The 27,140-nt window shown below is 52.2% G+C and overlaps 11 protein-coding genes across 11 annotated transcripts; 5 read left to right on the top strand and 6 right to left on the bottom strand.

Moving 5' to 3' along the window:
- Nucleotides 1-462: 462 nt before the first annotated feature.
- On the bottom strand, nt 463-1,717 carry C7974DRAFT_403940 (NADP-dependent oxidoreductase domain-containing protein). The gene has a single exon (XM_046142895.1). It carries the CDS (start codon nt 1,541-1,543, stop codon nt 485-487), a length of 1,059 nt encoding a protein of 352 aa, XP_045991937.1. The 5' UTR covers nt 1,544-1,717; the 3' UTR covers nt 463-484.
- Nucleotides 1,718-1,976: 259 nt separating this feature from the next.
- On the bottom strand, nt 1,977-3,524 carry C7974DRAFT_403939 (NAD dependent epimerase/dehydratase family protein-like protein). The gene is made up of 2 exons (XM_046142894.1): nt 3,108-3,524; nt 1,977-3,030 (listed from the first exon to the last, which is right to left on the bottom strand). The coding sequence occupies exons 1-2, from the start codon at nt 3,490-3,492 to the stop codon at nt 2,135-2,137; spliced, it is 1,281 nt and encodes a 426-aa protein (XP_045991936.1). The 5' UTR covers nt 3,493-3,524; the 3' UTR covers nt 1,977-2,134.
- Nucleotides 3,525-4,059: 535 nt separating this feature from the next.
- Nucleotides 4,060-6,367, top strand: C7974DRAFT_367711 (uncharacterized protein). Its single transcript, XM_046139880.1, has 5 exons — nt 4,060-4,630; nt 4,675-5,026; nt 5,073-5,144; nt 5,189-5,558; nt 5,610-6,367. Exons 1-5 carry the CDS (start codon nt 4,517-4,519, stop codon nt 6,358-6,360), a joined length of 1,659 nt encoding a protein of 552 aa, XP_045991935.1. The 5' UTR covers nt 4,060-4,516; the 3' UTR covers nt 6,361-6,367.
- Nucleotides 6,368-8,429: 2,062 nt separating this feature from the next.
- C7974DRAFT_475736 (uncharacterized protein) lies at nt 8,430-9,752 on the top strand. The gene is made up of 3 exons (XM_046146650.1): nt 8,430-8,723; nt 8,781-9,010; nt 9,068-9,752. Exons 1-3 carry the CDS (start codon nt 8,689-8,691, stop codon nt 9,700-9,702), a joined length of 900 nt encoding a protein of 299 aa, XP_045991934.1. The 5' UTR covers nt 8,430-8,688; the 3' UTR covers nt 9,703-9,752.
- A 1,747-nt stretch (nt 9,753-11,499) lies between these two features.
- C7974DRAFT_65702 (uncharacterized protein) lies at nt 11,500-13,035 on the top strand. The gene is made up of 2 exons (XM_046147017.1): nt 11,500-12,512; nt 12,566-13,035. Exons 1-2 carry the CDS (start codon nt 11,611-11,613, stop codon nt 12,897-12,899), a joined length of 1,236 nt encoding a protein of 411 aa, XP_045991933.1. The 5' UTR covers nt 11,500-11,610; the 3' UTR covers nt 12,900-13,035.
- Nucleotides 13,036-14,117: 1,082 nt separating this feature from the next.
- On the top strand, nt 14,118-16,987 carry C7974DRAFT_466366 (OPT oligopeptide transporter protein-domain-containing protein). Its single transcript, XM_046146329.1, has 7 exons — nt 14,118-14,521; nt 14,576-15,253; nt 15,307-15,588; nt 15,637-15,900; nt 15,953-16,130; nt 16,181-16,470; nt 16,522-16,987. The coding sequence occupies exons 1-7, from the start codon at nt 14,162-14,164 to the stop codon at nt 16,855-16,857; spliced, it is 2,388 nt and encodes a 795-aa protein (XP_045991932.1). The 5' UTR covers nt 14,118-14,161; the 3' UTR covers nt 16,858-16,987.
- C7974DRAFT_65692 (amino acid/polyamine transporter I) lies at nt 16,936-18,957 on the bottom strand. Its single transcript, XM_046147016.1, has 4 exons — nt 18,644-18,957; nt 18,315-18,582; nt 17,890-18,267; nt 16,936-17,834 (listed from the first exon to the last, which is right to left on the bottom strand). Exons 1-4 carry the CDS (start codon nt 18,758-18,760, stop codon nt 17,014-17,016), a joined length of 1,584 nt encoding a protein of 527 aa, XP_045991931.1. The 5' UTR covers nt 18,761-18,957; the 3' UTR covers nt 16,936-17,013.
- A 553-nt stretch (nt 18,958-19,510) lies between these two features.
- Nucleotides 19,511-21,646, bottom strand: C7974DRAFT_65679 (uncharacterized protein). Its single transcript, XM_046147015.1, has 2 exons — nt 21,295-21,646; nt 19,511-21,238 (listed from the first exon to the last, which is right to left on the bottom strand). Exons 1-2 carry the CDS (start codon nt 21,595-21,597, stop codon nt 19,556-19,558), a joined length of 1,986 nt encoding a protein of 661 aa, XP_045991930.1. The 5' UTR covers nt 21,598-21,646; the 3' UTR covers nt 19,511-19,555.
- A 92-nt stretch (nt 21,647-21,738) lies between these two features.
- Nucleotides 21,739-23,125, bottom strand: C7974DRAFT_466364 (uncharacterized protein; the record flags this gene model as incomplete). Its single annotated transcript, XM_046146328.1, has 5 exons — nt 21,739-22,179; nt 22,241-22,614; nt 22,700-22,920; nt 22,966-23,036; nt 23,092-23,125. 5 exons carry the CDS (start codon nt 23,123-23,125, stop codon nt 21,920-21,922), a joined length of 960 nt encoding a protein of 319 aa, XP_045991929.1. The 3' UTR covers nt 21,739-21,919.
- Nucleotides 23,126-23,249: 124 nt separating this feature from the next.
- On the bottom strand, nt 23,250-25,373 carry C7974DRAFT_443732 (uncharacterized protein). The gene is made up of 2 exons (XM_046145467.1): nt 25,016-25,373; nt 23,250-24,965 (listed from the first exon to the last, which is right to left on the bottom strand). The coding sequence occupies exons 1-2, from the start codon at nt 25,154-25,156 to the stop codon at nt 23,460-23,462; spliced, it is 1,647 nt and encodes a 548-aa protein (XP_045991928.1). The 5' UTR covers nt 25,157-25,373; the 3' UTR covers nt 23,250-23,459.
- A 428-nt stretch (nt 25,374-25,801) lies between these two features.
- C7974DRAFT_428324 (emp24/gp25L/p24 family/GOLD-domain-containing protein) lies at nt 25,802-27,037 on the top strand. The gene is made up of 4 exons (XM_046144593.1): nt 25,802-26,044; nt 26,109-26,316; nt 26,368-26,555; nt 26,603-27,037. Exons 1-4 carry the CDS (start codon nt 25,847-25,849, stop codon nt 26,618-26,620), a joined length of 612 nt encoding a protein of 203 aa, XP_045991927.1. The 5' UTR covers nt 25,802-25,846; the 3' UTR covers nt 26,621-27,037.
- The last annotated feature ends 103 nt before the right edge of the window (nt 27,038-27,140 follow it).

Below are 27,140 nucleotides of genomic sequence, written 5' to 3'. Positions count from 1 at the left end.
AGCATCACCCCTCATTCTCCAACCCTTCGCCCCGGATTTTGCAATTCCGGGGTAGTACCACGCTTGAACAGCCACCTAAAGATCACCTGCAACTTTGATCGTGACTATAGGAGGTCTAGCTCTACGCCATGGTGATTCCAGCTGTCTTCAAAAGCTCATTGATAAATTATCCGAATTTTCCTTGATGGCTGTACTGCAATACGAGCTGCCTCGTCTCCGAGGCGCCTCGATGTTGTTTCAATGTACCATTTGCTACTAGCGCGACTCGCCTGGGTATTTACCCCAGATCTTGGCGTGTTCCAGTGTCGGTCTGCATGTTCGCAGTAGTGGTAGTTCGTTATTGTGCAGCGGTCCAAAGATATTGTTTGGGGCTCCTTCCTTCCAAAGAATTGAAGAATGTCACTTGTGGTGGTGCTCACATTGTCTCGATTGTGAAGGTCTCATTTAGTTGAATAAAATTGATGTCTATTGAATGAAGTCTTGCTTATGAGGAAAAATCGTGATCCAACCATGATCCCAAATGTTCTCGCAGAAGCTGGGCACGATCGTTGTCTTGTTTCTCTAGTTGCGTATCGACCGTCGTGTCTTTCATTCCTGGATGCTTGAGGCTATCTCCAAGCACCTGGCGGGCTGTTTGAACATTCATGGTGATCTCTTCGAGCGAAGCGACTCCACTGATCGTAGAGATACGAACATCAGGGTTCGAAAGTGCTGAAGCCTTACGTATGGCATAGCGAAGGGCGAGAGCAGCGGTAGACTCTCCTTGAGACTCAATAAGCTCGGAGGCCTGCTTTACTTTAAGGCGCAGTCCTTCAGGCGCTGGATGCCAGTCGCCCAGGCCACCGACTGGGACCCCTCTTGAGCTCAACAGACCCACAGCCAGCGGGCTAGATGCGCAAATGACCTTGACACCCGCATCTTTGAGAAGTGGCAGCCCGTAGGTTTCGAGCCGTGTGTTTTGCAATGTCAACTGAGCCCATGTCTGCACTACGTCTACCGGCTGGCCGTAGGTCTCAAGTACAAGTCCGGCAACGCGTGACAGAACGCTCAGATCATAGCCGGAGATACCAACATATTTGACACTTCCCTGCTGCACAAGCTCGAACAGCGTCCCAACTGCAGTCACTGCCTCCTCTATGCTGACAAATTCGACATCATGACAGAACACCACGTCCAGATACGTGGTATTGAAGCGCTCCAGTGACCTTTCCACGGAGGTGCGGATCCATTGCGGCGAGTAGTCGAAGTGGTTGCTCGTTATCCTTCCGACTTTCGTCATTAATGTGTAGTCTTCTCTGCGGTACTTTTGACTAATCCGGGGGTGCGAAAGAGCAGCTCCGAGAATCAGCTCCGAAGGGTCATAGTATGGTGAAGTGTCGATTGTTTGCACCCCAGATTGGAAGGCTTTTTCTAGAATGTCGACGACTGGTGCCTTATCCGGCTCACTAACAAGTTGGTAACTGAACCCAGCGCCTCCCATGATAAACGGGTCGAGCTGCAACGGAGGCCTCTCCCCATTGAATCGAAGTTTACCCGGCGACATTGCGCGATGTTTCTTTAGTGTCCGAGTTATTGGAGTGCAAGCCTCGAAGAGACACGACGTACACGGGAATGTGAGAAGCTGTGTTTTCGAAAGCCGATTCAGGCAGTGTTAAAGAAATCAAAGAAGTGGTGCATGCACACTTGTAGGCGTTGCTCTCTTGCGTCGAGATTTTGGTTGTTGTCCGGCAGCTAAGCCACCCCACTTGCTGCTCCAAGGCTGCATTCTTCCAGGCCAGGTAGGTCACCGGATGATTTATTGGCACAGCGGCTAATTTGCGAAAGTCGTCGGTTATTTGGCATTCGCCGCTAAAAGTGGATCCGTACCTAGAGACAGCCCCGCATTTCAGCCCGAGCTATGAGATGCAGTCGACATTGTGTATAAGAAGATTGGTGACAGTCAAGACACCAAACAATCGTTTCTTACTTACCGCGATTCTACAGTCATCGTGCTTTACGGTCTGCGCAGTGCAGTCTACAGTTCCCAGGTGCAAGACATCGAGCGAGGCAGATTGGTACATAGAGAAAACTATCTGTCTGTTTCGTGATTTCAATTACTCTCATCTATTGTATGCGTCGAGTCTTCTTGTTCCAGCTACTCCAGTAGAGGTGGTAGCATCTTCAATTTCACAAAATCTGCGAGCACTTCAAGGATCGCGTCATTTGAGTCAACAACCCCGTGCCATCCCATCTTCCTTGCTTTGTTCATTGTAAGGTCAAGCGAGGTGCCCATCAGGCTCCCGTCCGTGAAACCAAAGATTCGATCGATGTCCATGTCCTGTAACTTTCCACCAGAGAGACCGTGCTTTGCTGTAAGCTCGGCCCATGCTTTTTGTACCTTACCTTGCCTAGCCCAGTCAACGAGTCTGAACCGAATTCGATATGTTCCTGGCGGGCCGAAGCCTCGAGGTGGTGGGTCGTGTTTGCTTCTGACAATTGTGTATACACTATCATCCATGCTCGGTCGTTCATATTCGATCCCAAAGCTTTTGGCAAGCTTTGGCCAGTGGTTTCCCCATGTGAACGTGGTTCCATCCATGGTATTGAATTTTTCGTTCTTTGCCTCTTCAGTCAGCACCGCCCACTCTTCCATGTAGCCATTCATCTTGCTACTACTCATACATCGGTTGGCTTCCCAGGCCTGGAGGTCGCAAGGAAATTCGAGTTTTTCACCTAAGTGCTTCTGCACACTTGCGTACACGCCCAACGGAAATACAAGATTCATTGCTGCGTCTGGTACGGCACCCAAGATGCCTGCTGGCATACATACGTTCCAATCGATTCCGTGTTCGGTACAAAAGGACCAAAGAAAGTCCTCTTGTGGGTAGTAGAAATTGGGCTCAAGCATAACGCGAGGCGCAGTCTCTTCCTGCGGAGTAGCGGAGGGGCCCAGATGGACGCCGTAGTTTTTGGCGCCGGTTTGCAGCATGATACGCTTAGGTGCGATGGATGCTAGAGGTAGAGCCGAACAAAAATTGCGAAGAAGAGCCGCTGCAACATAGTCAGACGCAATTACGCCGCTGTTCTCGGTGTGATATTGGCACAGTGTTACAGAACGGCATGCTCACTGTTCACTTTGCACATTTCCTCCGCATCACTCCAAAGTCCCCCGCCATCTTTTGGCTTGACCTGCACATAGCTGTAGAAGAACACATAGTCGGCTCTAACCCCCTTCTCTTTCAGTACTTTGGCAATCTCTCGTGGCTCACTGAGGAAATCGAGGGCGATGTGCTCGGCTTGAGGGGGTAACCCATCTGGTATCGCTGGCGGGCGTCGAGACAAGCAATAAATCTTATTCCAGCGCTCTGGGGCCTCTGCAAGTACTTGTAACATGTAGTTCCCTGAGATTCCATTTGCACCAGTGATGATAGCCGTGAGACCCTTTACCGAAGAAGGGAAGACTGGCAGCCCATGATAGATACCTTTCGCTTGCACAATTTGCTGATTTGACATGTTGTTTAGGTACAGATGAAGACGATTGCGGATGCACTGTCAGAATGGTTTGGTGGCAACGACAACGCATCAAGGGGGCTGCATCCTCGGGCCGTGACGTAGTGCGGGGAAATGTGACGCAGCTAGTTACAACGCGAGCAACCTAACCTGAAATCTCCTGTACACAAATGCAATTCTTTGGCATGAAATTATGCGCACTTATCACGGGTTGATGTGCGAGAATGGCTTCTGACCGTCGGTAAGGTTCGCTAAGGCTTCTCCGGTGCTGCCAATCGGGGTCTTTAAAGTAGGTATCGGCATGAAGCTGCGAACGCCACCACGCGATGCGAACACTGAAACACTGGCGACCCAAGCAACCACTCCGTTCTTAACCTCCTTCAGTTAGATCCCCCGAATCGCAAATGTCTTCTGGTAGACGCGACCGTCGGAGGGACATGATCTACCTAAGGATCATTTTGCGCGCGCGCATAGGCACTACACACAACACTCACGACGCTCCGTACTCCACCTTGCAGGGTGCACTGCAGGGTGCAAACGGTTCCAAATGCATGCGAAGAACCATTGCAGGGCAAATGACGTTTTCGTTGGAAACGAATACCCAGGATGACCCAGGTCAATCTTGATACAAGTCAGTAGTCGCAGAAGCTGACTGGGCCGTACAAGCGGCTCGAAGGCAGGTCCGCATACTCCGCACACATCTTGTGGAGCGTCATGTCGGCAGTCAGAGCGCAGGCCGCCGCCACACCGGTAGCGCAGAATCTAAACTAGAGCTCCGACGCTAGCGTGCTTCAGTGACATTTACTAGGTCGTCACTCACCACACAGACCTAGGAGCTGGAGTAAACTGTGGTTGTCTCAATGGCAGCTTGCGGTTCGCACATGCGCATTCTTGGGACTGGCTGTCTCCGTGCAAATCACGGCACTTTCTCGTGCAGATCGTCCGACCCTGCTTTGCGTTTATAGATACGTAGGTATGCTCGATTCAACGCTCGTGCTGTCAATGCTATCAATTGCACCACACCCTAATGCGTCTCCTCACACATGTCCTTTTGTTCACGTTAGGTGCCTGCATAGGCCATGTATCCGGAACTGATATCGCTGAGCGAGCACTCGGAATAGCAGATATTCCTCCCTGTGGTGTACGTTGGCCGCCCATCTGTGAGGATCTAGTTAACGATTATAGCTCTCATGCCTTCTACAAACCGTTCCTGCCGCTGGTTGTAGCCTTATAGACACCGAGTGCCAGTGTAAGAGCGAGGAGCTTACGTACAGCACAGCAGCATGTATTCTCGCCAACTGTACTATGGCCGACTCACTCGGCACCGCAAAAGTCCAGGCTGAACTCTGCAACTTACCACACGAGTCAAAGACAGAACTTCTATTTGCGTCCCTGACAACTGTTTATGCAACAGTGTGTCTGTTCGTGACACTGCGGCTCGCGACCAGAGTGCTCAACAAGCGCGTGAGTAGCGATGACTGGTGCATCCTGGCAGCCTTGTTACTTGCTACTGCGGCATACACGTCTGCATACGAAAGTAAGTCTTCAGCTGTCATGTTGAAGCCAAGGCTGACGTTGTATAGTGACACAGTACAATTTTGGAAAGCACTTGTGGGACCTTGAACAGGGTCAATTGCAGATGGCGCTGAAATACTGTAAGAACAACTCCACACTTTTGCATCATCGCTGATAAATCTAGTCTACATCTGTTGGAATCTCTACGTCGTCATGCTTGCTCTGGTCAAGATTTCGTTGATAGCCTTCTACCTACAAGTCTTTCTCGACCGCCGATTTCGTATCACCTGCTGGATCGTCCTGGGCTACATTATTCTTTCCTCTTTAATCATCCAATTCTTGACGATCTTTTCGTGTTCTCCAATACAGTCGTTCTGGGATCGCGACATCAAAGGCACGTGCTTAGACGTCGGCGCCATCGGGTTTGCGAATAGTGCAAATGCTATTCTGCAGGATATCATCATCTTGGTTATGCCAATGCCGAGTCTTTACAAGCTACAGATGAAAAGGTGGCGTAAGGCCGCAGTGGCACTCATGTTCGCAGTTGGAGCTTTGTATGTAGGTCCACCGCACATGGACGATATTGGCTAACAATCGCTTCTTAGTGGCTGCATCACGACAATAATGCGGCTACATTCACTTTCAGGATTCAAAATCTCTCTTGATCCAACTTGGGACTACACAAATGTGACCATATGGACAGGCGCCGAACTCGCTGCTGGCATGGTTTGTGCATCACTGCCTGCTGTGCGGCAACTACTCGTCATCATTGTGCCAAGTCGGTTCCACGTTTTTCTCACAAATCGGTCACGTAACCGAAGTGTGCCAGACCAAGATCGACAGAGACGACCAAAAGGCCCATCCGTGTTTCCTGTTCCATCGTTCCTGCACTCCGCGAAGGATTCTTATGGCGTGACAACAGACATCTCGGCGTCAAGCTGGACCAAGTCTAGAGCAGAGACCGTACCAGACATTGAACGCGGAGATGGTACTGCTACACAAACAACAACCTCTATATGGAATCCTCTCCGAACTCTGTTCCCAAAACAGTCACGATCCTTCCAGACCTCGTTTTGGTCATCTCTGGATCGAAGCGGCAGTCCTACGTTACGAACTGAACGAACTCGTTCTTCTGACGCTACTAGCTTTCAGACAACGAGCCCTCGCACAGAGATAGCAGAAGCAACAGGAAAATCTAGCGTAGATGAGCACATCGAGTTGCTTCAGGTGCCGCGTCACAGCTACCAACCGAGTTATTGCCGTGGCAGTGAGTACGACTGTATCACAGCTCTACCAAGGGTGGGAGTGCTTAGAAACGAAGAGCATATCTATAATCAAACAGCGCCGAGGTCCTAGAAATCGGAAGCAAGAAATAAATGAGTATCATGATGCGTACCTGAACAAGATGTGAGAAGCTCAAAACCACCCAGACTGACTTGACTATCTTGGCCATACTTTCTTGTTCCGCTTCTCTCAGCTTCCATTTCCACAACGTCGGTGTATCCCGTATGAATACTCGCCCAAATTGTAGGACACAAGTCAAAGTAAGGTTTGTCGACAAACCTTAGAATTCTCGTAGATTAAGCCCAAAAGGGCTATTGATCTTCTTCTCGCGCACACTAGTAAAAGAGTCAACAGCGGTCAAAGCTGACCTGCCGCTCGTCTCACCATGGATGACAGTACATGTGCATAAAGATCTTGTCAGTCGAAACTGATTTCTGCAAGCCCGATATTGGATGATCTGATAAAGTTTTAGATAAGATGTTGATGAGCACGGCCACCAATTCATCTAGAATTATCGTGAAACAAACCCAAAGCGTAGATCAAAACGAGATGTTTTTCCTTTTTTGACCGTGGCGAGGATAAAATCCGTCCAAAGAAACGCACACTACTAAGTCACGCTCCACGAACTGAAACATTAATGAACGTATTGTCTCAGCGCACATTGCAACAATTAAGGTCAAGTTACTTCTTCGATACCAACTAAGACAATGTAAAGTTTTCATGATAAGCGTAGAAACTAGCACTTGTTCCGCACGAAATCCGTCGAATGCCGCGAGAATCTGCGAAAGCTTCCTGGGTACCGTCTATCAATATAACGGAATCCCTTTCATAATTTTTGCAAGTTCAGATGAACCGGTATAGAATCTCACCAAAGCATCGCGGTGTATGAAGGCAGCAGTGACCAACGGGATGAAGGAAGGCGACGCCTAGATCAAAAAGCTGAAAAGTTATAGCCAGTCATTCTCTGCGCGCATAGCTTGTCGAGTTGCGCTCTAATATGTGGTATATTTTGGGGCCACTCTATGGGCTGCGATCGACAAGGTTGTTACGATCAGTCCGCGCCGTAGTTCTTGTCGAACTCAAAAGCTCCCGCACAGAGCGATACCAGGTCTATGGCGATGCAGTCGTGGCTACCTTGAAACCTGTGCTTTTAGCTGGTCCAACCGCGAAGCGGCTCGTGCTACAAGATCCTACGTAGATTAAGTTTGGGGCGCCAATAAGCTCGAATTCTGGTCCGACCAGGAAGTTTAAAGCTGAACTCACAGTCCTGCCTCGTTGTTGATGGGATGCCTTACCACGAAATTTTGTTGTTGCAGACACCTTCTGAAAGCCTCCGCTTAAGATCCTGCTCTGTCTACTATCGCCTTGCACAAAGTTGGTTGCCCTATCATTGATGTCAATATACTTTCTCGAACCTCTTCAACCACCCTCGAAACGTCACAGCCAGCGGTATTGCTTTTTAAGGCAAAGACTTCGTCGAACTTAGGATTGATGAAACTGAGTGCGCTTATACGCCTATGTTCATCAACCGACTGTCCGGCGAGTACACTAGACAATTGCATTAGTGTGTTTGGGCTCTTTCTGAGGGTTCGCATTGCAAGTTCCTTGTTGGGCTTAAAATCCGAGTTCTTGAGGCTCTCAAGAAAATCGTGCATTTTACCAATTTATATATCATCTGAGTGCATTACATGATTAGTGCACTAGAGGCAAATATTTCCGCTCTCCATATGCACTGGGGATTATTGGTATCTGAGAAAGGCTCACTGCAATGATTACTTATGCGTACGTGTGTTTTCCAACCAAAGGCCAGCGTGAGCCACACGGGAAGGGGTGAACAACAGCCCCGCGTGTCAAAAGTGCTTGTTTCTAACCGGCGGACGGTACAATAGTTGAGCCGACATTGAAATTGGTAGCCTGATGTTCGAAGAGGGCAGAGGGGTACTTGGGCGGGGCAGAAACTAGGGAGAAGGCGAAAACACCGATCAGTAATCTGATAATCATCTAACTAGGCCGGATCTGGTCGTGGTAGCAACCGCTGAACTCAGCTGCGCGCAGAAGGACGCAACCAAGCTCAGATTATATAATCTAAATTTTGGTCCGCTTTGTACTCCCGCGTTTGGTCCTCGCCTACCGTAGGAGCGATTTAATGTTTCCAGAGAAATTGTTATGCCGGGATCAGCTTTGCGTGCTGGGTATCTGCAATTCACATGTGAATCGCAAAACATAAGATAAGGGGACGACACGAGAAGACCTGTTCCTCACGCCCATTCAACTTTGATTTCGCAATAACATCTACATCTTACCATACTTCCGAAACCGGTTCAATCGTGTTCAGAACTCAGCCTCACACCCAACACCCAGTACAGAGATTTCAGCAGTGTTTTCAAGATACCTCATCAAATGGCGCCACACCGCCGCTCAATACTCATCACAGGGTGAGTTGTCAGCTGATCTCGCTCGGTGTATTGCAGCTCAAGACTGATGGCTGTTAGATGCACGAAGGGTAGCGCGGGCCACGCTCTCGCTCTCGAATTTGCCTCGCATGGGATGCGAGTTTTTGCCACGGCTAGATCCCTTTCATCGCTTGAGGGACTCGAAGAACACGGAATCGAGACACTTACATTAGATGTCACCGACTCGAAAAGTATAGCAGCCTTGAAGGTGGAGATCGAAACACGTACCGGAGGCAAGCTCGATATTTTATTCAACAATGCGGGCTCAAGTAAGTGATTTCCTGTGCGTTACTACGCTATTTGCTAACAATTGTGCCTTGAATCAGTGTACGAAGCACCTGCCATTGAAGCCGACCCTAGCCGCGTTCGTAAAATGTTCGATGCCAACGTATTCGGTGTCTTCGAGATGGTAACAGCGTTTACACCACTGCTCATGGCTGCAGACCCAGATAAATCTCGGCCCCCAACAATCATCAATACCGCCTCAGTACTCGCAGTTATTCCTTACCCTTTCTCATCCGCTTACAACGCAACCAAAGCAGCTGTTGCAGCTTATTCAGACTCGCTCCGACTTGAGCTCGCTCCTTTTGGCATCAAAGTAGTGACTTTGTACATGGGTGTGGTCTCAACAGGCATTTCCAGTCCAGAAGCGATCAAGTTCAGTCCAGAGAGCTTCTATATCGAGGCTGAGGCAGGTGTAAGGAAAAGAAGCCGAGATCACCAAGTTTCTGGTATGAAAGCAGACCGTTTCGCGAAAGAAGTGGCGAAAGAGATTCTCACTGCAAAGCCCGGTTACGGGAAGGGTGAGTACATTTGGAAAGGTTCCAATGCTTTTCTAGTCTGGCTGCTACATGCGGTCGGTTGGAGGAAGATTTTTGATAAGTCTTCAGAAGACGAAGTTGGCTTTACTGTCGCGATCAAGAAGTCTATTGCCCAGAAAACACCGAAGTCTAGTCATTGAATGGACTGATTTCTCATCTTATTTGTCTCTATCCATTAGTACAATCTTTGAAGTTGCCACAACAACAGTACGTTTCGTCGTGTACAAATCATTGTAACAAAAAGGTACCTTGGATTGAATCACACTGACTAGCGTCAAATGAATCATCTGACTCGTTCGCCATAGTCATTAAACTGCCTTGGAGTCGAAGAGGACGAAGAAGCCAATCTTGTATGATGCCGTGCTTGCGTTGAAGACGCTGGGCGAGTGTTTGTGTTTGCTGAGCTGCCTAGCATGCCCACTTGTAGGCTTCACGTTACTCTAACCTCCCTATTGCGCAAGCACACTGCATATTACAGCTCTACAACCCCAGATACGTATCCTCAAAATCTGGAATCATCTCTGATTCGCCTGCATTTTGCAGATGTGCCCTCGCACATCTTCGTAACTGACACATTCTCAGAGCCCTCGCGGCTGCGTAATAGTGTTGCCAGTCTAGTTAGGTATTTCGTTCAATCAGAACGATTGGCTGGAGTTGCTGTAGTATCTTCCTGTCCGGGTCAAGCTGTCCTGTCAAGATTGGCTATAGTCTTTGTTCTCGTGTATATTTCCACCGTCCAGTCTGCAACGATTACTCGAGTACCTCCGGGTGTGTGATACAGTATTCGGATACGGAACCCGGCCGAGAGTGTTATAGGAATCGCAGGAACGGCTTCTCGACTAAACCGGATTGACTCTTCGAAATCAATGTCTGGTTCCAGGCCTGAACATCTCTCACCAAGAAGGTCTCTGAGGTAGTCTGAATACTTCAATGGGTCAAAATCGTTGTCGGGATTAGTCTCAGTAGAGGCATCTCGTGCAAGCGGAATCGCTACAACGAGATTGGGTATAGCTTGCATTGTCAGAGAGTGCACGAGGTTGCCTTGAGGACCTTGGTAGTTGCTCTGTTATGTAAGGTAACAAACCACTGGACATTCCCACGAAAGTCGAATAGAGACGAGGCTTAAGTAAGCCCCGTCAGACTCACTTTCGTATTACCTGCCCTGTCAATGCTCTCTAACTCTTGCAGCTCTGTCCGTCTTACGCGGACCGTGCTCCATCCACGCGATGACGGGTCGCGCGCGGGAGGAAGCGCGCGCTGACGCAAGGACATCGGCAAAACAGTGCTCCACGGAACGCCAGCAGACGCAGCTAAGGCCATTAGAAAAGCTAGGCTTGCTCTAGGCGATACTTTCATATTCGACCAGCTAGTCTGGCCTGCCTACGGCATCGTCGCGTTGCACGAAATTTGGGCACCGTTCGTAAACTTAACGTCAGCAAGTCCTTCGCGTGCTGCACTCCTGCAACTACCTATTGGTGGCGGCCACGCGGTGTGCTTGGCTCAAACTCGAGCATCTGTGTTAAACACAATTGCTGAGGCTGACATCAGGAGATCGTGAGAAGTGGCTGACGTATGTTTGAATCCTCTGAATCCAGTATCTCGCGATGTGTATGGAAGCTCGGGCAACCTCTTTGGATGCACGACACACCTAGCGTGCGACACATATCTCGGTGACACAGCATATCTTACTATGGACCTCGCTTGCGAAGATTCGTGGTTGCCGTACAGTGCGCCGACTTTTCAGAAGGCGTTTTTACTGAGGCTGAAGGAAGCAACGGCAGATTAAACAGGATGCTGCTAAAAACAGTGGCATCTATTTCTGTGGAGAACTCGCGTATTGTTGATCTTGGCTACACCACGAAGAGTATAGCGGCTGCCGCTGTCGGCCTAGATTTTATTTCCCCTTTCGCATTGACAGTGTGAGTTTGACAGTATGAGTTTGCATATATGACATCGTCCGCTCTTTTTGAGTGCTCGATGTGCAACGGCTTCTATCCGACGCGACCGTAATTCAATCCAGCCACTCGTTCTGCTCATCTCCCTTCAAAATGCATTCTGCTCTTCTATTGGCCATCGCGGCCCTTCCATTCCTTGGCGCTGATGCAACCATTGCAACTAAATACACTACCGTCGTTCGCTGCGGTGCGCAGACCAGAAACACACCCACCTGCAAGAACTCGATCTTTGGAAACTGCTGCTCCAAGAGCGGAGTCTGCGGTTCAACCTCGGTGCATTGCGGAAAGGGTTGCCAAGTTGGTTTCGGCGACTGCACCTCGGCTGTTTCAACATCCGTAAAACCAACCTCAACATCAGCAAAGCCTTCGACAGCGAGCAAAACATCAACATCGTCAACGAGAGTGATTACCGTTCCTGTCACATCACCTTCAGCGCCTTCCAGCCCATCTCCAGCATCTACCTCGCCGTCTTCTTCCGCTGCTGTAGCACCATCTTCGTCCGTACCGATCTCGTCCTCCACGCCATCTTCTTTACCTGATGTGGTATTGACTTCATCAATATTGGCCTCGCCAACCTCACCGTCTTCCTCAGCTCCTGTAGTATTGCCCTCTTCCAGTCCGGATGTGAAGGTTTCTCCTGATGGAAGTTGCGGCGGAACTGGAGGGTTCACTTGCTCGGGATCTCGTTGGGGCGACTGTTGCAGTGAATATGGATGGTGCGGAAGTACTGAAATCTACTGCGATGCTGGCTGCAATGCTGCTTTCGGGACCTGCGGTGGCGTGAGCACGTCCGAACCCCCACCATCCACCTCTACTTCAGCATCGCCTTCATCAAGCCTGGCCTCCTCATCGTTCACTACCTTGACCACAACTACTTCAGATAGCCCATTGCCTACACAGGTGGTTTCCACCAACGGGCAATGCGGAGCAAGCAACGGCGGAATGACTTGCTTAGGATCGACATTTGGCGACTGTTGCTCACAATACGCCTACTGGTAAGTCCTTTACGCCCATAGTAGCAGAGACAGAAGCTGACATAGAATCGCAGTGGAAGTACTAGCGGCTTTTGTGAAGTGGGCTGCCAGAGCGGATTCGGAAAGTGCGACGCGCCTCCAGCACCGGGGAATACCTGTGGTGTGGAGGGCTTTGCCAACAAAACCGAGTACTATGCCTCTTCGTTCAACCTTGTCCCTGCCACGGACATCTCGACATGTGCTGCTCTGTGTCTGGCTGAGGCTGCGTGCATGAGCTATCTTTTCAACCCGGGCCTTCAGAACTGCGCCTACCTCCAGTACTCGCTGTCGCAAGGCGAATTCATCGCAGAGAGTGGCACAAACCAGTTCTTCTGGGATCGAGAATGCGCTCAAACCGCTACAGCATAGGCGTTCCTTCCAATTATGACACGTAAACCCGAGTTTTGTGTGCTGAATCTCAGTTTTGGGGTAATTCCCATCTGAGCTCGGCTTCGCGATGGCGGTGCCGTCCCCGCGCTTCTCTCGTACTTTTGATCGGCTATTTTGCGTTGCAATCTGCAGCAGCTGTCGCATGGATGGGCGCCGACGGAATGTTACTGACGGGGGATCAGTGTGGGTGCGGTGGAGTGGCCGGCCCCTCGCCTGGCTGAGGGCAGGGGCATGCTGATCCCGCAGTATGCATGTTCTCCAACCAGCATCGATACCTCCTATCGCACTCCCTGTCCTATCTATCGCAGGAACGGAACCGCTACACGCCACTCGTATCAGTTTCGATGCGCCCAACAGCGGGTCAACACACAGTAACCTCGCAACTCTGTTTGCAAAGTCTTAAGAGAAGTCTCATGCTCTCATCTAGTAGCCATGTAGTAAATATAATAACTAATAAGGTTCTCACTTCCACAGCTTAAGAAACTTAAGCTTATTCAGTTAAGGGTCCGCTTCTTGGCAACTGCTCTTATCGCGTGCTCTAGCGCTAAGGCCGGGGTTCCGGTATGAACTCGCACAAGATCCGACGCTAGGCACGTTGCTCCGGAGGTGATCTGGCTGATGTCGTTTCACTGATTGCGATTCGACTTTGCCCGCCCCGCAATCTTCTGGAAGTTGCACGAATTTGGGTGCCGGTACCTGATTGCGTGTTCGGCATCTCCAGACCGACACCTAACACACCTACACCTGTGACATTGAACATGCGCTTCAATAAGTAGGATCAGAAAACCCAACATGTGTCGCGGCGCAGCTTCACGGCGAACCCGGTCACAGGAACCTTGGAAGCAAGCCAGTCTTCTTTCCTACTGGCATGCAACTTTTCCTTCCCGTCGACCTCCCTAATGCACACTAGTGTCCAGGACTTGGCTGAATTGATATCGTATCTCCACAACCAGCCTTGTGTGATTCAAGCAATATTGGCGTGCACGCCCGACTAAGTTCGCCTCCAACACCAGCGATGTTGCCATCTGCGCGACCTTCCCTTTCGTACCTAGGCAATGGCACAAAATCGCCGCTTGGAACCCAAGGGTTCCTGCCATTGGCAAATGCATTCAGCCACACCAGAATTCGCTATCGCATGGATTGTTCACGTGCTTCTAGCGCTGTCTCGGAGAAGGTATATAGCGTGACACTCAAGGTCCGATACTCATGGACAAGAAATTACCTTCTTCGCCCTTCACACTATGGCCGCAAACCCCTTGGGTGAAACTCTCGTTCTTGCCGCTCCTGGCATTGAGGGGAAGCCTACGGTCGCTCCAAGCCACGAAGCCGTCAACGCGTTCACTGACGAGAAGCACCGTCTCGCGGATAGTGATGGAGAGCTCGACAAGAAGGGTACCCTGGAGCCTGAGATCAAGGCAGCATTGCCTGCATACGACGATGCCGATCAGGACGATGATAACCACATCATTGTCACAGGAGCTGATGCTGCTGCCCATTTGTTACCCATGCGGGACGACGGCGATCCGGCCTTGACATTCCGGAGTATATTTCTCGCGACCATTTTGTCTGCATTCCAGGCCGTGGTTTACCAGATCTATATGGTGCGTCGTTCTCTAGCACTATTGCTTGCCCGCATCCACTGACGTCCGCTTTAGTTCAAGCCAACACTCGTTACCATCCAGGGGACCTTCATCGTGCTCATGGCTTACTTTCTAGGCAATGCATGGGCCAAGGTCCTACCGCGAGGCGATAAGTTCGAGGCCCGATGGATCGCCAAAGGCGGTGTTGGTAAAATCCCGATCTACATTCGGATAATCTCATTCTTCAATTATGGCGAATGGAACTTGAAGGAACACGCAGTTGCAGCTATCACAGCTACGTCGGCATCGATCGCTGCTCCCAGTAGTCAGGTCTTTGCTGCGCAGGACATCTTCTACGATCTGCCTCTCAGCCCTATCACTGTTATTTTCAGCACCATCTCGATTGGACTCTTTGGGTACGGCATTTGCGGCATCATGCGTCCCATCTGCGTCTGGCACGTCGATGCAGTCTACTGGAGCAGTCTTCCGACCGTGAAGGTCATCCAAGGTCTCCACTGGCAATCCGTCAAGAACTCCAAACCACTCAGGTGGTTTTGGATCGCCTTCTCCGGAATGTTCGTCTACGAGTTCTTCCCGGCATACATATTCCCGTGGCTCAACTCAGTCTCTATTCCTTGCCTGGCGGCTATGCATGCAGTTGGGTCAAAGGCGGCAATAATTACCAACATTTTCGGTGGCGCTACCAACAACGAAGGCCTGGGTCTTCTTAATCTTTCGTTCGATTGGCAATATGTAAGTATTTGCACAGCCTTCATGAGCGCGACTGACCATCATTTTCTCCGTAGATCACTTCGTTCCAGTCATCGCTTCCACTCAAGCTTCAACTACACCAGACCGCAGGGCTTGTTGTGTGCTTCTTCGTTATGCTTGGTATCTATTACGGCAATGCTTGGAATGCGAAATCGCTCCCATTTATGTCGACTCGGTTGTTGACCGCGGACGGGGATAGATATCCCAGCACAAGCGTGTTTGTTGATGGTGTGCTCGACAAGACTGCTTTGGCCAAGTATGGGCTGCCGAGACTTACGGGGACTTTTGCATACTCCATGTTCATGGCCAATGCTGCGGTAAGTCGCCTAACACTAGTATCATGAACAACATCTAATTGATTCTAGATTGGAGCTATGATTGCTCACATTGCTCTTTTCTGGGGTGGGGACATTGTCAAAACGTTCAAGCTGGCTAGAGTCGGAAGCTTCAACGACCCGCATCACGCCCACATGCACAAAAACTACAAGGAAGCGCCATGGTGGTGGTACATCTCTGTGCTTGTCTTCAGCTTTATTCTTGGACTCATCGTCGTTATCAAGGAGAACGTCACTCTCCCCGTTTGGGGCTACATTATCGCATTGATCACGGGAGTCATCATTGCACCCTTCGTAAGTGTCTGCCCGCCCCGTTCTGTTGTGATGGTTCACTGACTAGAGACAGAGCACGATCCTCTACTCTCGTTTCGGTAACGGCATTGCGACGAACAATTTGTCCAAGGTCATCGCCGGCCTGATTCTGCCCGGGCGTCCCATTGGCAACATGTACTTCGCTGCGTGGTCTCACAACGTTATCAACGGCTCTGTCCAGCTCAGTATGGACCTGAAGCTCGGCGAATATCGTACGTCCATGCTCATCGGTGTTGGAGAAAGGGCACTAACAAATGCACAGTCAAGATCCCTCCTCGTGTCATGTTCCTGACCCAGATCTACGGCACCATACTTGGTGGATTCATCAACTACGCTGTCATGATCTCTATCGTTACAGGAAACAAAGAGCTGCTTGCCGATTCCGACGGCAACGCATCGTGGAGTGGTGCAACCATGCAATCTTACAACACCAATGCGTCGACCTGGGCGCTCGCCGCCTATCTTTACAAGCAAGGCCAAACCTACTCAATCGTCCCCTTCGGACTTCTCGTTGGTGCTGGCATCGTCGCCGTGCACCGCATCGTCGCCCAAGTAAGCCCTGCCTCGTCGTCACTTTATCTCTTATGTACTGACACATCACAGTTCGTCCCCAGAATCGGCAAGTTCTCGCTCCACGAGATCAACTTCCCGCAGTTCATCCAGTACGCGGGTTACATCCCATACAACCAGTCGCAAACATGCGTGCTTCTCAGCTGGACCATTGTTGGGTTTTACACGCAGTTCTACCTGCGTAACTACAGGCCGCGCATTTTCAAGGACTACTCGTACCTCATTGCGGGTGCGTTCGACGGCGCGAGTCTTACTTGCCTGTTCATTCTGTCTTTCGCCGTCTTTGGTGCTGGAGGCCCGGCAATTCCGTTCCCGCAGTGGTGGGGAAACAACGTTGCTGGAAACTACGACCACTGCCCAGTTGCGTAGTAGCAGCGCTCAAGGACTGGTAGACCACTGGCGTGTCTTTCAACTTTCAGGTCGTGCCAGGGTAGCTAGATCTAGTTTAGTTCTGGACGAGGTAGATTCTTTGCACATATTCATTCGTTCGTACATACGTAACCTCGTCGACCCATGCCTCCTCCATTACCTGTCTCTCTTCGGCCCTGCATATCTTCGCTTCCCTAGCCAAAGCCAATCGCAAACAGCAAACAGCAAAACACCTCCGGAAACAGGACCCGCATAGTTCATTGTCATCGGGGTCAACGGCAAGCTCGTTGGCAGAGCCATGAACGGCACTAGTAAAGTGGCATAGCATGCGGCGTAGATATTTACCACCAATCCCCAGCGGCCGAGATTCCACGGCCCGAATACCAAACGGTCCTCTGACACGTCTGCGTGGCCAATCGATGAGGTGTATATAGTGACTGGAACACGGAGGCGGAGGAAGATCAGGCAGGTTATTGGGATTATGTAGGACACGTAGAGCGCGATCGTGCTAAGGGAGAGTATGGCGGATAGTGCAGTTGTGGAGCCAATGTTGATCAGAGACAGGAGGATTATTATGGCAGACACGAGTGTGATGGACCGAGTGGGTACCTGGTGTACGGAGTCGATGTGTTGTAGGTACCGCGAGAAGGGTAGGCCGTTGTCTCGGGCGAACGCCCAGGTCATGCGAGATACCGAGGCGAGCGTGCCGAACATGGCGGCCATGGTTATCGCGAGTATGAAAGCATAAAGAGTCGTTGTCGCAGCTGAAGATCGTGTGGCCTGATGGATAATTTCAATTAACGGGTATCCGGTAGGGGTGCTCAGAACATCGGAGATGCTGGAGATGCTGAATAAGGAGGTAAGCAAGAAGAGAAATGCAAGGGAGCCATTGATGAGAACGGTGTGGATGATGACTTTCGGAATGGATCGGGGCGAATTGGAGGTTTCTTCGCTGAGGTGGATTGCGCCGTCGAAACCTGTAGACCTGTGAGTAAGTGCAGCATCGCACTAATTGGACCTGCATATTCTTACCGATGGCACACCAGATGCTTGGTAACAGGCCGATGAACCATGCGACCGCGTTGTTTTCCCATCCAGTTCCGTTGACGAAGCCAGTGAAGACGAAGTCGGCGCTTGCATTTCGACCCATGGCCAGCATGACGATACAGAAGACAAAGAACATTAGAACATGGAAACACCCTGCAAACAGCTCCAACATAGGAAGCAACCGAATTCCCCAGACGTTTTGCACCCACGCTATGAGTACGACAAGCCACATGATAAGCGTAAGGTGCCAGCGCTCAGGTGTGTAAGATAAATTCGAAAACACGACAATACCTTGCAGCTGACCAGCCATCAAGAAAGTCAACGAGGTAATAGTGGCCTGCCACGCAAACACCGTCACCCATCCTGCGAACCTGTCAACATTGCAAAGCGTAGCCCCAAATATCTCATACCTTGCATGAATGACAAAAACACCTTCCACCTCGTCGGCGCAAACATGTACGTCCAATGGTACTGCGCCCCGGAGATCGGGCAAATGCTCGCCATCTCCGCCACGCTCGCGGCGCACGCGAGAGTACCAGAAAACGCGAACGTGAAACCATAGACCAGCGCGACTGGGCCGCCGGCCATCAGACCCACGCCCATCGAGGCTCCGACAGCTTCCCAGCTCGACAGAAAGGTCAGTGATAAGCCTAGGAGCGTGATGATGTTGAAGCGACGCTTCGCGGTGTCAGTTCTCTCCACTCGATGCGCAAGAGGGGCAATCGTTGCAAGGACATACGGGTAGCCGCTGCTTCTTCCCCATCTGCGCCATCACGTCCTTGTCTTGCTCGTTGAGACTACTCTCGTCGACTACATCTTGCACCACAGGCGGCTGCGACGCTTCTTTGTCGTCCATAGCGTTGGTGATGTGACTTCTCGCAGCGTTAATGCGCTCGTCGCAGGAGCTGGGCGGTAGTGAAGTCAGACGCAATGTCGGAGAGTGTCCTTTGCGAGTCGAGAGAGCAACGGGAAAGCTGTGAGGTGCATTGATAAGATGTCTCTCTCAACGCACCAAACAGCACACCAAGGTTAGCGTCGACGCGAACACCGATCGCGATTGGCCAATCTGCATCATAGTCTCAGGCAAAATGCTGTTTGCTCGAGGCCCCTTGTAGATCTTGCGTTCTGATGAGGGGTATGCGTGGGACAAGACAGGGCCCTGGCCAATGGAAAGAAGGTGGCGATGGCTCCGTTGCTGCACGCTGCAGGTCGATCTAAGTCTGATAATCTGTATCCTGGCGAGGTCGCACTATGACTTTGCCCACGTTCCACGAATTTTGTAGTTTGAAAACGCAGGAAGAAGCGTTGTGTGGAGGTCGGATAAGTCTTTTGATAAGCTCGCGAAGCTCCGTGTATCAAAGACTCCGTACGTGTATCGACTCCCAAGCCTTAGATCAAGTATCTATCTGGTCTGTCTGTCAGCTGTGAGACTTTCTGGAAAAGTAGAAGACTTACTGCTATCCTGGTTTCGCGTTCAGAGCGATATCATCGCCCGACGCACACTCTGTGGTATCCCTTTCACCATTCCCATAGCTGCCGAAGTCACTGCTTACTACCATAATGACCAATCCGCCATCGTTTCGGGCTGTCTAAATCCTGTCTTCGGAATGGCATATACGCCTCTTGTACGAATATCGTGGACAAGATACTATCAGGTGGTTCCAAAAAGATCGAGGAAGAGGGCTTGATTAACATTCTGCAACGTCCAATCGTCACACGCAGCCGCTTGCTGCGACCAGTCAATCCCGCAGTCAAACTCTGCCTCAAAAGTGAAGCCATCTGGTGCGGTCGCAACATCATTCTGCGCGGAGCCCGGCTCGCGCTGCAACATTATAGTTCCAAAGTAAGGAATCCGAAGCTGGAGCTTCCGTCCCTCGTCAAGAAGCTCGCTCTGGTATTCAGTTGCGCCAACATGGCTATGCATTGCAGTAGCGCTATACTCCGTCCCATCTGCCGCATCAGCCTCAACATCCAGCAAGCTCTGCATCATCCTGGCCAGATTCAACGCAAGTTCATCGGAATCGACCCACTGCATGATGCGCAGCGTCTGCTGCATCATGCCTCTGTCGGTGGCATAGCTGTGCGCGAGCTCACTCAACGTATCGGTCGAGGCTGCGCCCATGCGTCGAGAGTCGATGTGCGCGACACACAGCACGGTGAGCGCGACCAACGCCAGGAAATCCATGCCCCGGCAGTAGTAACGACTGCTGTTCCATTTGCGAAAGGCGAGGAAGCGAGACAGGATTGCACGGCTGGCGGTCCAGGCCATGCGCTTTCCGCGCGCGACTCCGGCTCCGTCGAGCGGCTGGAGTACGTACGGCAGATACAGTCGTAGTAGCAGGTGGTAGTGCGAGATTTGGTAGGTGAAGCGGGTAAGGATGCTGTCATGGTCTGGCTCGATGTCGTGGCGCTGACTGGGCTCTGGTACCAGCCACCACGAGTGCGGCATGTGGGCGGTGGCTTCCAGTAGCAGCAGGTCGATATCGTGATCCTCACTAGAGTCATGTCTAGCTCGTTCGATGAGCCGTTCAGCTATTTGGCACTGTAGACGGGCCATTTGATCGATCGGTTTGAATGAAGACAGTTGCTGAGGCACAATCGCGTACGGCAGATGGTCGGCGTGCGGAAGTCCCAGTGTCATCGATAGATAGCAATCCATGCAAACGATCTTGAAACAGAGGTATTCGACATCAAAGTTCAAGTAATTTTGAGGGTCAAGAAAATAATGGCGAGGCAAAGACATGTTTCGATACAAACCCAGGGTTTGGGCTTTAGTCGTCGCTCGGCGCAGTGTTCTCCATGCTTGATGGAGCTTTCCCGCATGGTTTTGCATCAATGCCTCCATCGCGATGCACTCTATGCCCTCGATTGAGGAAGTCAACTCATCGTTCGTTGTGACTAACTTGGCGACCGTGTCGGCTATGTTTGACTCAAGCTGTTCGAACCTTTCGCGTCGCTGCGCCGGTAAGTCGTACGTTGATAACGCTCCTTGAAGTAAGCCCGCGAGCTTGAGCATCCTATGCGCTATAAGAACCGGGTGTAGTTCCAGCAGCGGCAGTTGCAGCATCGCACGCACCGACACTGAACTCGCATCCACTGCTGACGTGGATGGTCGTAGTGGTTGATTTGGCGAGAGATGAGCTGGCAGACCGTAGATGTACTCAAGCTCATATTGATTTGGCCATATAGCAAGGAGGCTTTGAGAAATGCTGGTATGTTCACTGGCGGGCGTGATTGGTGATTCCAGTTCAGACTGCGAAGTCGAAGAGGGTGTAATCTGAAAACTGTTTGTGGGGAACAAAGAGGTCTCGCAGCTTGGATTGTGAGCATACACCTAGTTCAAAGTCAGAGATTGATGTGAGTCGAGATCTTCAGTGCAAGCATGCTTACAGGAGCATTCTCAACGCGGGCCTGGTTGATGGGAGATCTTTGTCTGCTTTGGTCGAGAACCTGCTGCAACAGACCCTCAACCTTCGTCAAACGAGCCTCAAGCCCGATCGCAGGAATTTCAACATTTAGATCTTCATCTTGTTCATATTCCTGGCTCACACAAGTTGTGTGCCTGTGAATGCAGTTTTCGCAGGCGAGTGACGCCTGCGAAGCAAACTTACAGCGAACTTTGCGCCGCTTGCATTCCCAGCAGTTGCGCGTCCCTTTCCGCACAGCTCTCCGCTTTCTCAGAGGCTCTGGCATGTTGCTCGAGGTGGTTTGCGAGCAGTCGACATTGTTGACAATGTGTGTAGGAAAGGGGCGCTGAGCTTCGACCGAATTCGGCCGAAATGAGTAGCTACTGATGACGTCATTCTCAAGCAAACATCACTTCCAACGCTTCCAGCACTGACACCTGTATCGGTGCTTGTGAGAACGTCCGTAATCGCATTGGCCATGTGACAGAGATGAAGTCAAGTCCCTTGATTGCTACATCGATCCATCTCAATTACAGAGCAACTTGCCAGATGTATCACACCAGATCCTCTCCATCAACGAGCACGTCTACACCAAACCCAGCCTCCATCTACGGCTTCCCCTCCCACGCCGCCCTCAAGAACTCCTCCGCGCCCTGTGGCTCAAAATCCGGCAGCAACCTGTTCCACGCATCCGACACGCACAGATCGCCCGCATCAAACGCCAGAAGGAAACCTCCAACAAACGCCCCAGATACTGCCTCAACCTGATCGGGCGGGAACGCCGAGTGCTCGATCTTCGGGCGCCAGGAGCTCGTCCACGTGCCCGACGCTAGCGCCGCGCGCGGGACACCCTCGACGGCCATGGAGCCTGCAACAAGATCAGCATGCCTGTCACTGTGCACGGGGGGTCAGAAGGGGACGCAACGCACCACGCAGTTTCTCCCCCAGCGCCGCAATCTCGCCCAGCGACATCTCGCTCCCCCGCACACCCCCGTCATGCGGCCACAACCCCTCATACTCCACCGCCCTTACCACCACGCGCGCCAGATCCTGCACCGTCGTCAGCGTCATACGCGCCTCCAGCCCGCCCTCGCACACCAGCATGCGCCGGTTGTCGAAGTCGAGCGGCGTCTGGATCGGCGTCAGGTGCGGGGCGCTGCGGTGCGGGCCGGCGAGGTAGTTGGTGAAGAGGCCCGGCTGGAAGCAGGAGTACTGCAGCTGGGGGGCGTCTTTGGTGATGGATGCGAGGTAGGCGCGTGTGCGCGCTTTGTAGGCGTACCAGGGCATGGTTTTGGAGTCGCCGCTGGGGTCGGTTAGTGAGGTCTCGTACTCAGGTACTGAGATGTGGGGGTGTAGGTGGAGGTGCGAAGGAGGGAGAGGAGACGTACCACACCCATTCGCTGGGGGCGAGGCGCTGCACGCCGGCTGCGATTGACGCGTCGATGAGGTTCTTCTGGGCTTCGAAGGCCTCGTCTTGGTCGTGGAACGGCGCGATGAATGACAGCACTGTATGGGTGCCGGCGAGCGTTGCGGTCAAGTCACCCACAGAAGTGTAGTCTACCTTCGCGTAGGAGACGTTTTCGCGCTGTGGGGCGTTGGCGGGGGCGCCCTGGGAATGTTAGTCGGGTACAAAGGTGAGGAAATAGAGGAGGACTTTTCGCGAGAGGAGCAGGATTTCGTGCTTCTTGGTGGCGACGAGTGCGTCGACTATCTCTTGGGCGACATCTGATGGGCGTGAGTTCTGACTATTCAGTGCTTTTGAAAGGGAAGGGGAGTGTACTGCTGGTCCCGCCTGCGATCGTGATTTTGACCATCTTGAGTGGACGACGTTGGATGTTGTACAAGTTGATGAAGTGATTGTTCAAGGTATAGTTGTTTATGAGGAGAGACTCGATATCTGACTGGAGTGTGGAATGTGGTGAACTCACCCAGCCAGTTTATTATACATAGTCTTCGACCGAGCGTCGGTCGAACACCACCTCGGAAGACGCCAGCTCACGGCTCGGACAAACGATCCCTTGGCACTGGTCCCACAGCAGGCGCCTTCTAGCTATCAACCTGGAACGTCAAGGGATCCTTCGACCGAACTCGGTCCTGTACCTGACTCCAGTCCGCGCACACCCCGACCCTCCGCCCCGCCGTCTCACCTCACCGACGACCGCCCCCACGGTCCTCACCGACCACCCTCCCAGTAATCTTCTCTTCAAAAACACTCGGCAGCAGATTTCTCCCCGTCTTATCCCTGAATCGCCAACTCACTCTATCCCACACCAGCTGGCAATCCTGCTGCAGGATGCGGGCAATAAGGCGCAGGTCGGCGGCGGAGAATGTTTGGTCGGGGGTGAGTTCGTAGGAGGTTGGCGGAGCGGACTTGGAGGGGTCTTTGGAGGGGTCTTTTGAGGAATTGTTCCTGGAGTGGTGCTTGGAGGACTTGTTATGGGATGAGGTGTTGTTGGCAGCGGTGGTTTGATTTTTGGGCCAGTTCGTGGTGTTGTTGCTGGTGTCGTTATTCTTGGTGGTGTCCCAGTTTGTCGTCGTGTTGACATCGTCCTTCTTGTTGTTACCAGTGGTATCCCAGTTCGTGGTCGTGTTACCGCCGTCGATCTTCTTGTCGGTACTGTCCAAGGTCGGGGCAGCGTTGGCCCAGGTATCCGCTTCACCGCTAAAGCCAACGCCAGCGCCACCTTGAGCGCCTTCGGTGGTGTCCCATCCGCCTGTAGTGTTGCCTCCAATCTCTCCAGTAACTGGAGTGGTACCCCATCCGTTTGTCTCTTTAAATCCAGTTTCTTCAGAGCCCTTATTGGTATCATCCCATGCGTTTGTACCCTTGTCGCCCGAGTCAACACCGGTTTCCCAGGTGGCTTGCGCATCCTGGAAGCCTTCGACAGCGTCGCCTTCAGGTTTATTGTCCGCGCCTGTGTCTGCGGCTTGACCGCCCCAGCCGCCCCAGATGCCGTCAGCGGTAGCTGGATTGGTGTCGACTGGGGTGGTAGCGTTGTTCGACTTGTCCCAGTCACCGGTGGCATCGTTGTTCGACTTGTCCCAGTCACCAGTGGCACCATTTTTCTCCCACGAGTTCTCATCTGCAAGCGCAGGAATCTCAGGCCAGCCGTTGTTGGCATTTTGCGTGGTGTCCTTGTTGTCCGTGGTACCACCTCCAGTGTTCCAGTTGGTGACGGTTGCAGGCTGGGTTAAATTCTGCGCGTTGTGCTGGTTGTTCCGATTCTTCTCGTTCTTCGGCTTCTGGTTGCCGCCCTTGGCTTTATTCGGCTTCCAACCCGGTGGCTTGATCTTGTTGAAGCGCGCTCTACACTTCTGATCCTGCCCGGGCATGCCCATTGCATTTGCAGTGTCGATCCACGGACCGGGATTCTCACTCCGGAGCTCGAGGAGCTTCTTGTCTTCCTCGTCGGTCCAGCCGCTGTCTGCGTCGGCGGCCTTCTTTTCAGTCTGGGTCGCAGCAGGCGCGTCATCAAAGAGGCCGAACATGCCCATGCCGCCTGCATCATCATCGGCGTCTTTCTTGGCCGCGGTATTGTCTTGATTCGTAGTAGTAGGATTGGCAGTACTCACCCGTGGCTTGCCTGGGCCAGTGAGTCTGCCGCGGCGTCCATCACTCGCAACCCACTCAATGGCGCCGCCTGGCGTGGTGACCTGTGCAGAGTAAGTAAGTCAGCCTCATCATCAGCACCGGAAGCGCGCACCATTTTCTTGAACGCGCTGGGGCGACGCGGCGGCGGCGGCTGCGTTGGGGCAGGCGGTCCTCCATCTTTGAACGGCTTGTTGCTGAAGCCCAGGATGAAGGCCATGGAGACGCGTCTCGGCGCATTGCTTGAGTCGGCCATCGTGAGATACTATCCAGACTGAATGATTGACTAGCTATCGACGGCAATGCTGGTGCGATGGTGGGAGTTGGTCCGGGTGCAGCCTCGTCTTGGCAGTTGGGTGAAGGTGAAATTATACTCGAGCCTCAGTGACAAACGGGCCTGCAGCGACAAACGAGCAGGAGATACCATGATGACGGAATAGCTGTAGTCTGACAAAGAGACGCATATTGCAAAGAGTTGGAGGTGATGAGGTAGATTTGATGGAGTGGATTGATGCAAAGAGATACTGAGACACGAAGGGGAGTTACAAGCAAACCCAAGTGCGTACTCGAGAAAATCACGAGATGCATCTGTAGACTTGATACTACCCTGACAGTATCCTATGCAAGGCTTTACGTTACGGCATTCGTAGGCGCTAACAAGCTCCATAATTCGGAGAGCGACCGTCTACAAGGCTCTACCCCTACCACACTGTACAAAGGTACTTGCGCTGGAAATGGCGCATTAGTGTGTCCGGTGGGTCTAGCAGAATGGCATGATGGGGGTTGAGCATCCACGAAGTACAGTAGGTACTTCGTACTTCGCGGTCAGGGATGGAGCCCGGGCACGGGCCATGTGAGTTGCGGGCAAGCTGGCATCTCCGAAACGCATCGCTGGGTTTACAACAACACCCTCCGGACGAACCACAGCCCCCACGGCCACGCAAAGATGCTGTTCTCGCCCATTGGTCTCCTCGCCGCGGCGGGCAGCTTGCTCTCGCTCACGTCGGCGCACAACATCCAGATGAAGGCGCACCAGCGCGAGTGCTTCCACGAGTCGCTGCACAAGGACGACAAGATGACCGTGACCTTCCAGGTCGGCGACCGCGAGTTCGGCGGCAGCGGCAACCTGGAGATTGACTTCTGGGTACGCGCGCGGCAGACACACTGCACCCCGGGAGGCAGCGGGCGCAATGGCTGACGCAGCGCAGATCGAGACCCCGTCCCACAGCTACCAGGTCCACGAGCGCGGCGTGTCGTCGGGCGACCACACCTTCGACGCCGCCGAGGACGGCAAATACACATACTGCTTCAACAACGAGCACTGGGGCGCGAACACAAAGGAGATCTCGTTCAACGTGCACGGCATCGTCTACGTGCCCGAGTCCGAGGCGCCCCAGGATCCCCTGGACAAGGAGGGTACGTGATGCGGACGCAAGGCACGTGTGTAGATGTACTGATCGCCTGTAGTGCGCCAGCTGGCCGAGCTCGTCTCGCAGGTCAAGGACGAGCAGGGCTACATTGTCGTTCGCGAGCGGACACACAGGAACACCGCTGAGAGCACCAACGCGCGCGTCAAGTGGTGGAGCATCTTCCAGATTCTGGTGCTCGGCGCGAACGGCGGCTTCCAGGTGTGGTGGTTGAAGAGGTTTTTCGAGGTGAGTAATGGTCCTCCTGTGTTGACTGTATCTAACATACGTGGCAGGTCAAGCGTGTTGTATAAGAGGGTATGGCAGTGGCGGTCAGATAGCATTGTTCATTTGGCGTTTGAGCGCACAGGAACTTGGGAAAAGTACGATAAGAGGCGGGCATTGCAGGCAGTTCAGAAATGCATGAACTTCTTGACTTTCGTTGTGCATCGTAAGATATGGGAGGTGTTTATGGTAACCCGGCCAAGCTCGTTTCAAAGAGCGCATGCTCCCCAGGCGACAATCCCATCTCCATTCTTTGTTGGCAAAGTGTATGCGCGACACAGGAAGCCATGTTTAGAACATGCAGCCTTGGGTCACTCTAATTCTCACGTAGCAGCTGCAGGCACCCGTTCTCCAGGCCGCTCCCTGCACCGGCCTGTTGCGCTCTCTCTGCCAGACCCCGTGTTGCTGCATCCTCTTAGCATCCTCTTGTTGTTGGCTGGCATGCCGGTAATATTTCCCGTCTGTCACTGTTGTTGTCGGCAAATTTCTACCACCATTCTAAACGACCTCAGTGCGAGTCAACACCTCGTTTGCTCTACCACCCGATCG

The sequence above is a fragment of the Boeremia exigua genome (assembly GCF_020726555.1).
Source record: "Boeremia exigua strain MPI-SDFR-AT-0100 chromosome Unknown C7974scaffold_13, whole genome shotgun sequence".
NCBI classification, from domain to species: Eukaryota; Fungi; Ascomycota; class Dothideomycetes; order Pleosporales; family Didymellaceae; genus Boeremia; species Boeremia exigua.
The sequence above is the reverse complement of the archived record's forward strand: the minus strand, read 5'-3'. Positions and strand labels throughout refer to the sequence as shown.

What these genes read in the sequence shown, in the direction of transcription:
- C7974DRAFT_475736 (XM_046146650.1), top strand. Translation starts at nt 8,689, where the DNA reads ATGGCGCCACACCGCCGCTCAATACTCATCACAGG. An exon ending in CGCTCAATACTCATCACAGG is followed by an intron (nt 8,724 to 8,780) that starts GTGAGTTGTCAG and finishes GATGGCTGTTAG; the next exon opens with ATGCACGAAGGGTAGCGCGG. An exon ending in ATTCAACAATGCGGGCTCAA is followed by an intron (nt 9,011 to 9,067) that starts GTAAGTGATTTC and finishes GCCTTGAATCAG; the next exon opens with TGTACGAAGCACCTGCCATT.
- C7974DRAFT_466366 (XM_046146329.1), top strand. Translation starts at nt 14,162, where the DNA reads ATGGCCGCAAACCCCTTGGGTGAAACTCTCGTTCTTGCCGCTCCTGGC. An exon ending in GAGTCATCATTGCACCCTTC is followed by an intron (nt 15,901 to 15,952) that starts GTAAGTGTCTGC and finishes GACTAGAGACAG; the next exon opens with AGCACGATCCTCTACTCTCG. An exon ending in CCTGAAGCTCGGCGAATATC is followed by an intron (nt 16,131 to 16,180) that starts GTACGTCCATGC and finishes ACAAATGCACAG; the next exon opens with TCAAGATCCCTCCTCGTGTC.
- C7974DRAFT_65692 (XM_046147016.1), bottom strand. Translation starts at nt 18,760, where the DNA reads ATGGACGACAAAGAAGCGTCGCAGCCGCCTGTGGTGCAAGATGTAGTC. An exon ending in GGAAGAAGCAGCGGCTACCC is followed by an intron (nt 18,583 to 18,643) that starts GTATGTCCTTGC and finishes GACACCGCGAAG; the next exon opens with CGTCGCTTCAACATCATCAC. An exon ending in AAGCATCTGGTGTGCCATCG is followed by an intron (nt 17,835 to 17,889) that starts GTAAGAATATGC and finishes ACAGGTCTACAG; the next exon opens with GTTTCGACGGCGCAATCCAC.
- C7974DRAFT_428324 (XM_046144593.1), top strand. Translation starts at nt 25,847, where the DNA reads ATGCTGTTCTCGCCCATTGGTCTCCTCGCCGCGGCGGGCAGCTTGCTC. An exon ending in ACCTGGAGATTGACTTCTGG is followed by an intron (nt 26,045 to 26,108) that starts GTACGCGCGCGG and finishes GACGCAGCGCAG; the next exon opens with ATCGAGACCCCGTCCCACAG. An exon ending in GGATCCCCTGGACAAGGAGG is followed by an intron (nt 26,317 to 26,367) that starts GTACGTGATGCG and finishes GATCGCCTGTAG; the next exon opens with TGCGCCAGCTGGCCGAGCTC.
- C7974DRAFT_367711 (XM_046139880.1), top strand. Translation starts at nt 4,517, where the DNA reads ATGCGTCTCCTCACACATGTCCTTTTGTTCACGTTAGGTGCCTGCATA. An exon ending in CAGATATTCCTCCCTGTGGT is followed by an intron (nt 4,631 to 4,674) that starts GTACGTTGGCCG and finishes TAACGATTATAG; the next exon opens with CTCTCATGCCTTCTACAAAC. An exon ending in ATACACGTCTGCATACGAAA is followed by an intron (nt 5,027 to 5,072) that starts GTAAGTCTTCAG and finishes GACGTTGTATAG; the next exon opens with TGACACAGTACAATTTTGGA.
- C7974DRAFT_443732 (XM_046145467.1), bottom strand. Translation starts at nt 25,156, where the DNA reads ATGGCCGACTCAAGCAATGCGCCGAGACGCGTCTCCATGGCCTTCATC. An exon ending in CCAGCGCGTTCAAGAAAATG is followed by an intron (nt 24,966 to 25,015) that starts GTGCGCGCTTCC and finishes TACTCTGCACAG; the next exon opens with GTCACCACGCCAGGCGGCGC.
- C7974DRAFT_403939 (XM_046142894.1), bottom strand. Translation starts at nt 3,492, where the DNA reads ATGTCAAATCAGCAAATTGTGCAAGCGAAAGGTATCTATCATGGGCTG. An exon ending in GGAAATGTGCAAAGTGAACA is followed by an intron (nt 3,031 to 3,107) that starts GTGAGCATGCCG and finishes ACTATGTTGCAG; the next exon opens with CGGCTCTTCTTCGCAATTTT.
- C7974DRAFT_65679 (XM_046147015.1), bottom strand. Translation starts at nt 21,597, where the DNA reads ATGCCAGAGCCTCTGAGAAAGCGGAGAGCTGTGCGGAAAGGGACGCGC. An exon ending in CCCGCGTTGAGAATGCTCCT is followed by an intron (nt 21,239 to 21,294) that starts GTAAGCATGCTT and finishes ACTTTGAACTAG; the next exon opens with GTGTATGCTCACAATCCAAG.
- C7974DRAFT_65702 (XM_046147017.1), top strand. Translation starts at nt 11,611, where the DNA reads ATGCATTCTGCTCTTCTATTGGCCATCGCGGCCCTTCCATTCCTTGGC. An exon ending in TGCTCACAATACGCCTACTG is followed by an intron (nt 12,513 to 12,565) that starts GTAAGTCCTTTA and finishes ATAGAATCGCAG; the next exon opens with TGGAAGTACTAGCGGCTTTT.
- C7974DRAFT_403940 (XM_046142895.1), bottom strand. Translation starts at nt 1,543, where the DNA reads ATGTCGCCGGGTAAACTTCGATTCAATGGGGAGAGGCCTCCGTTGCAG.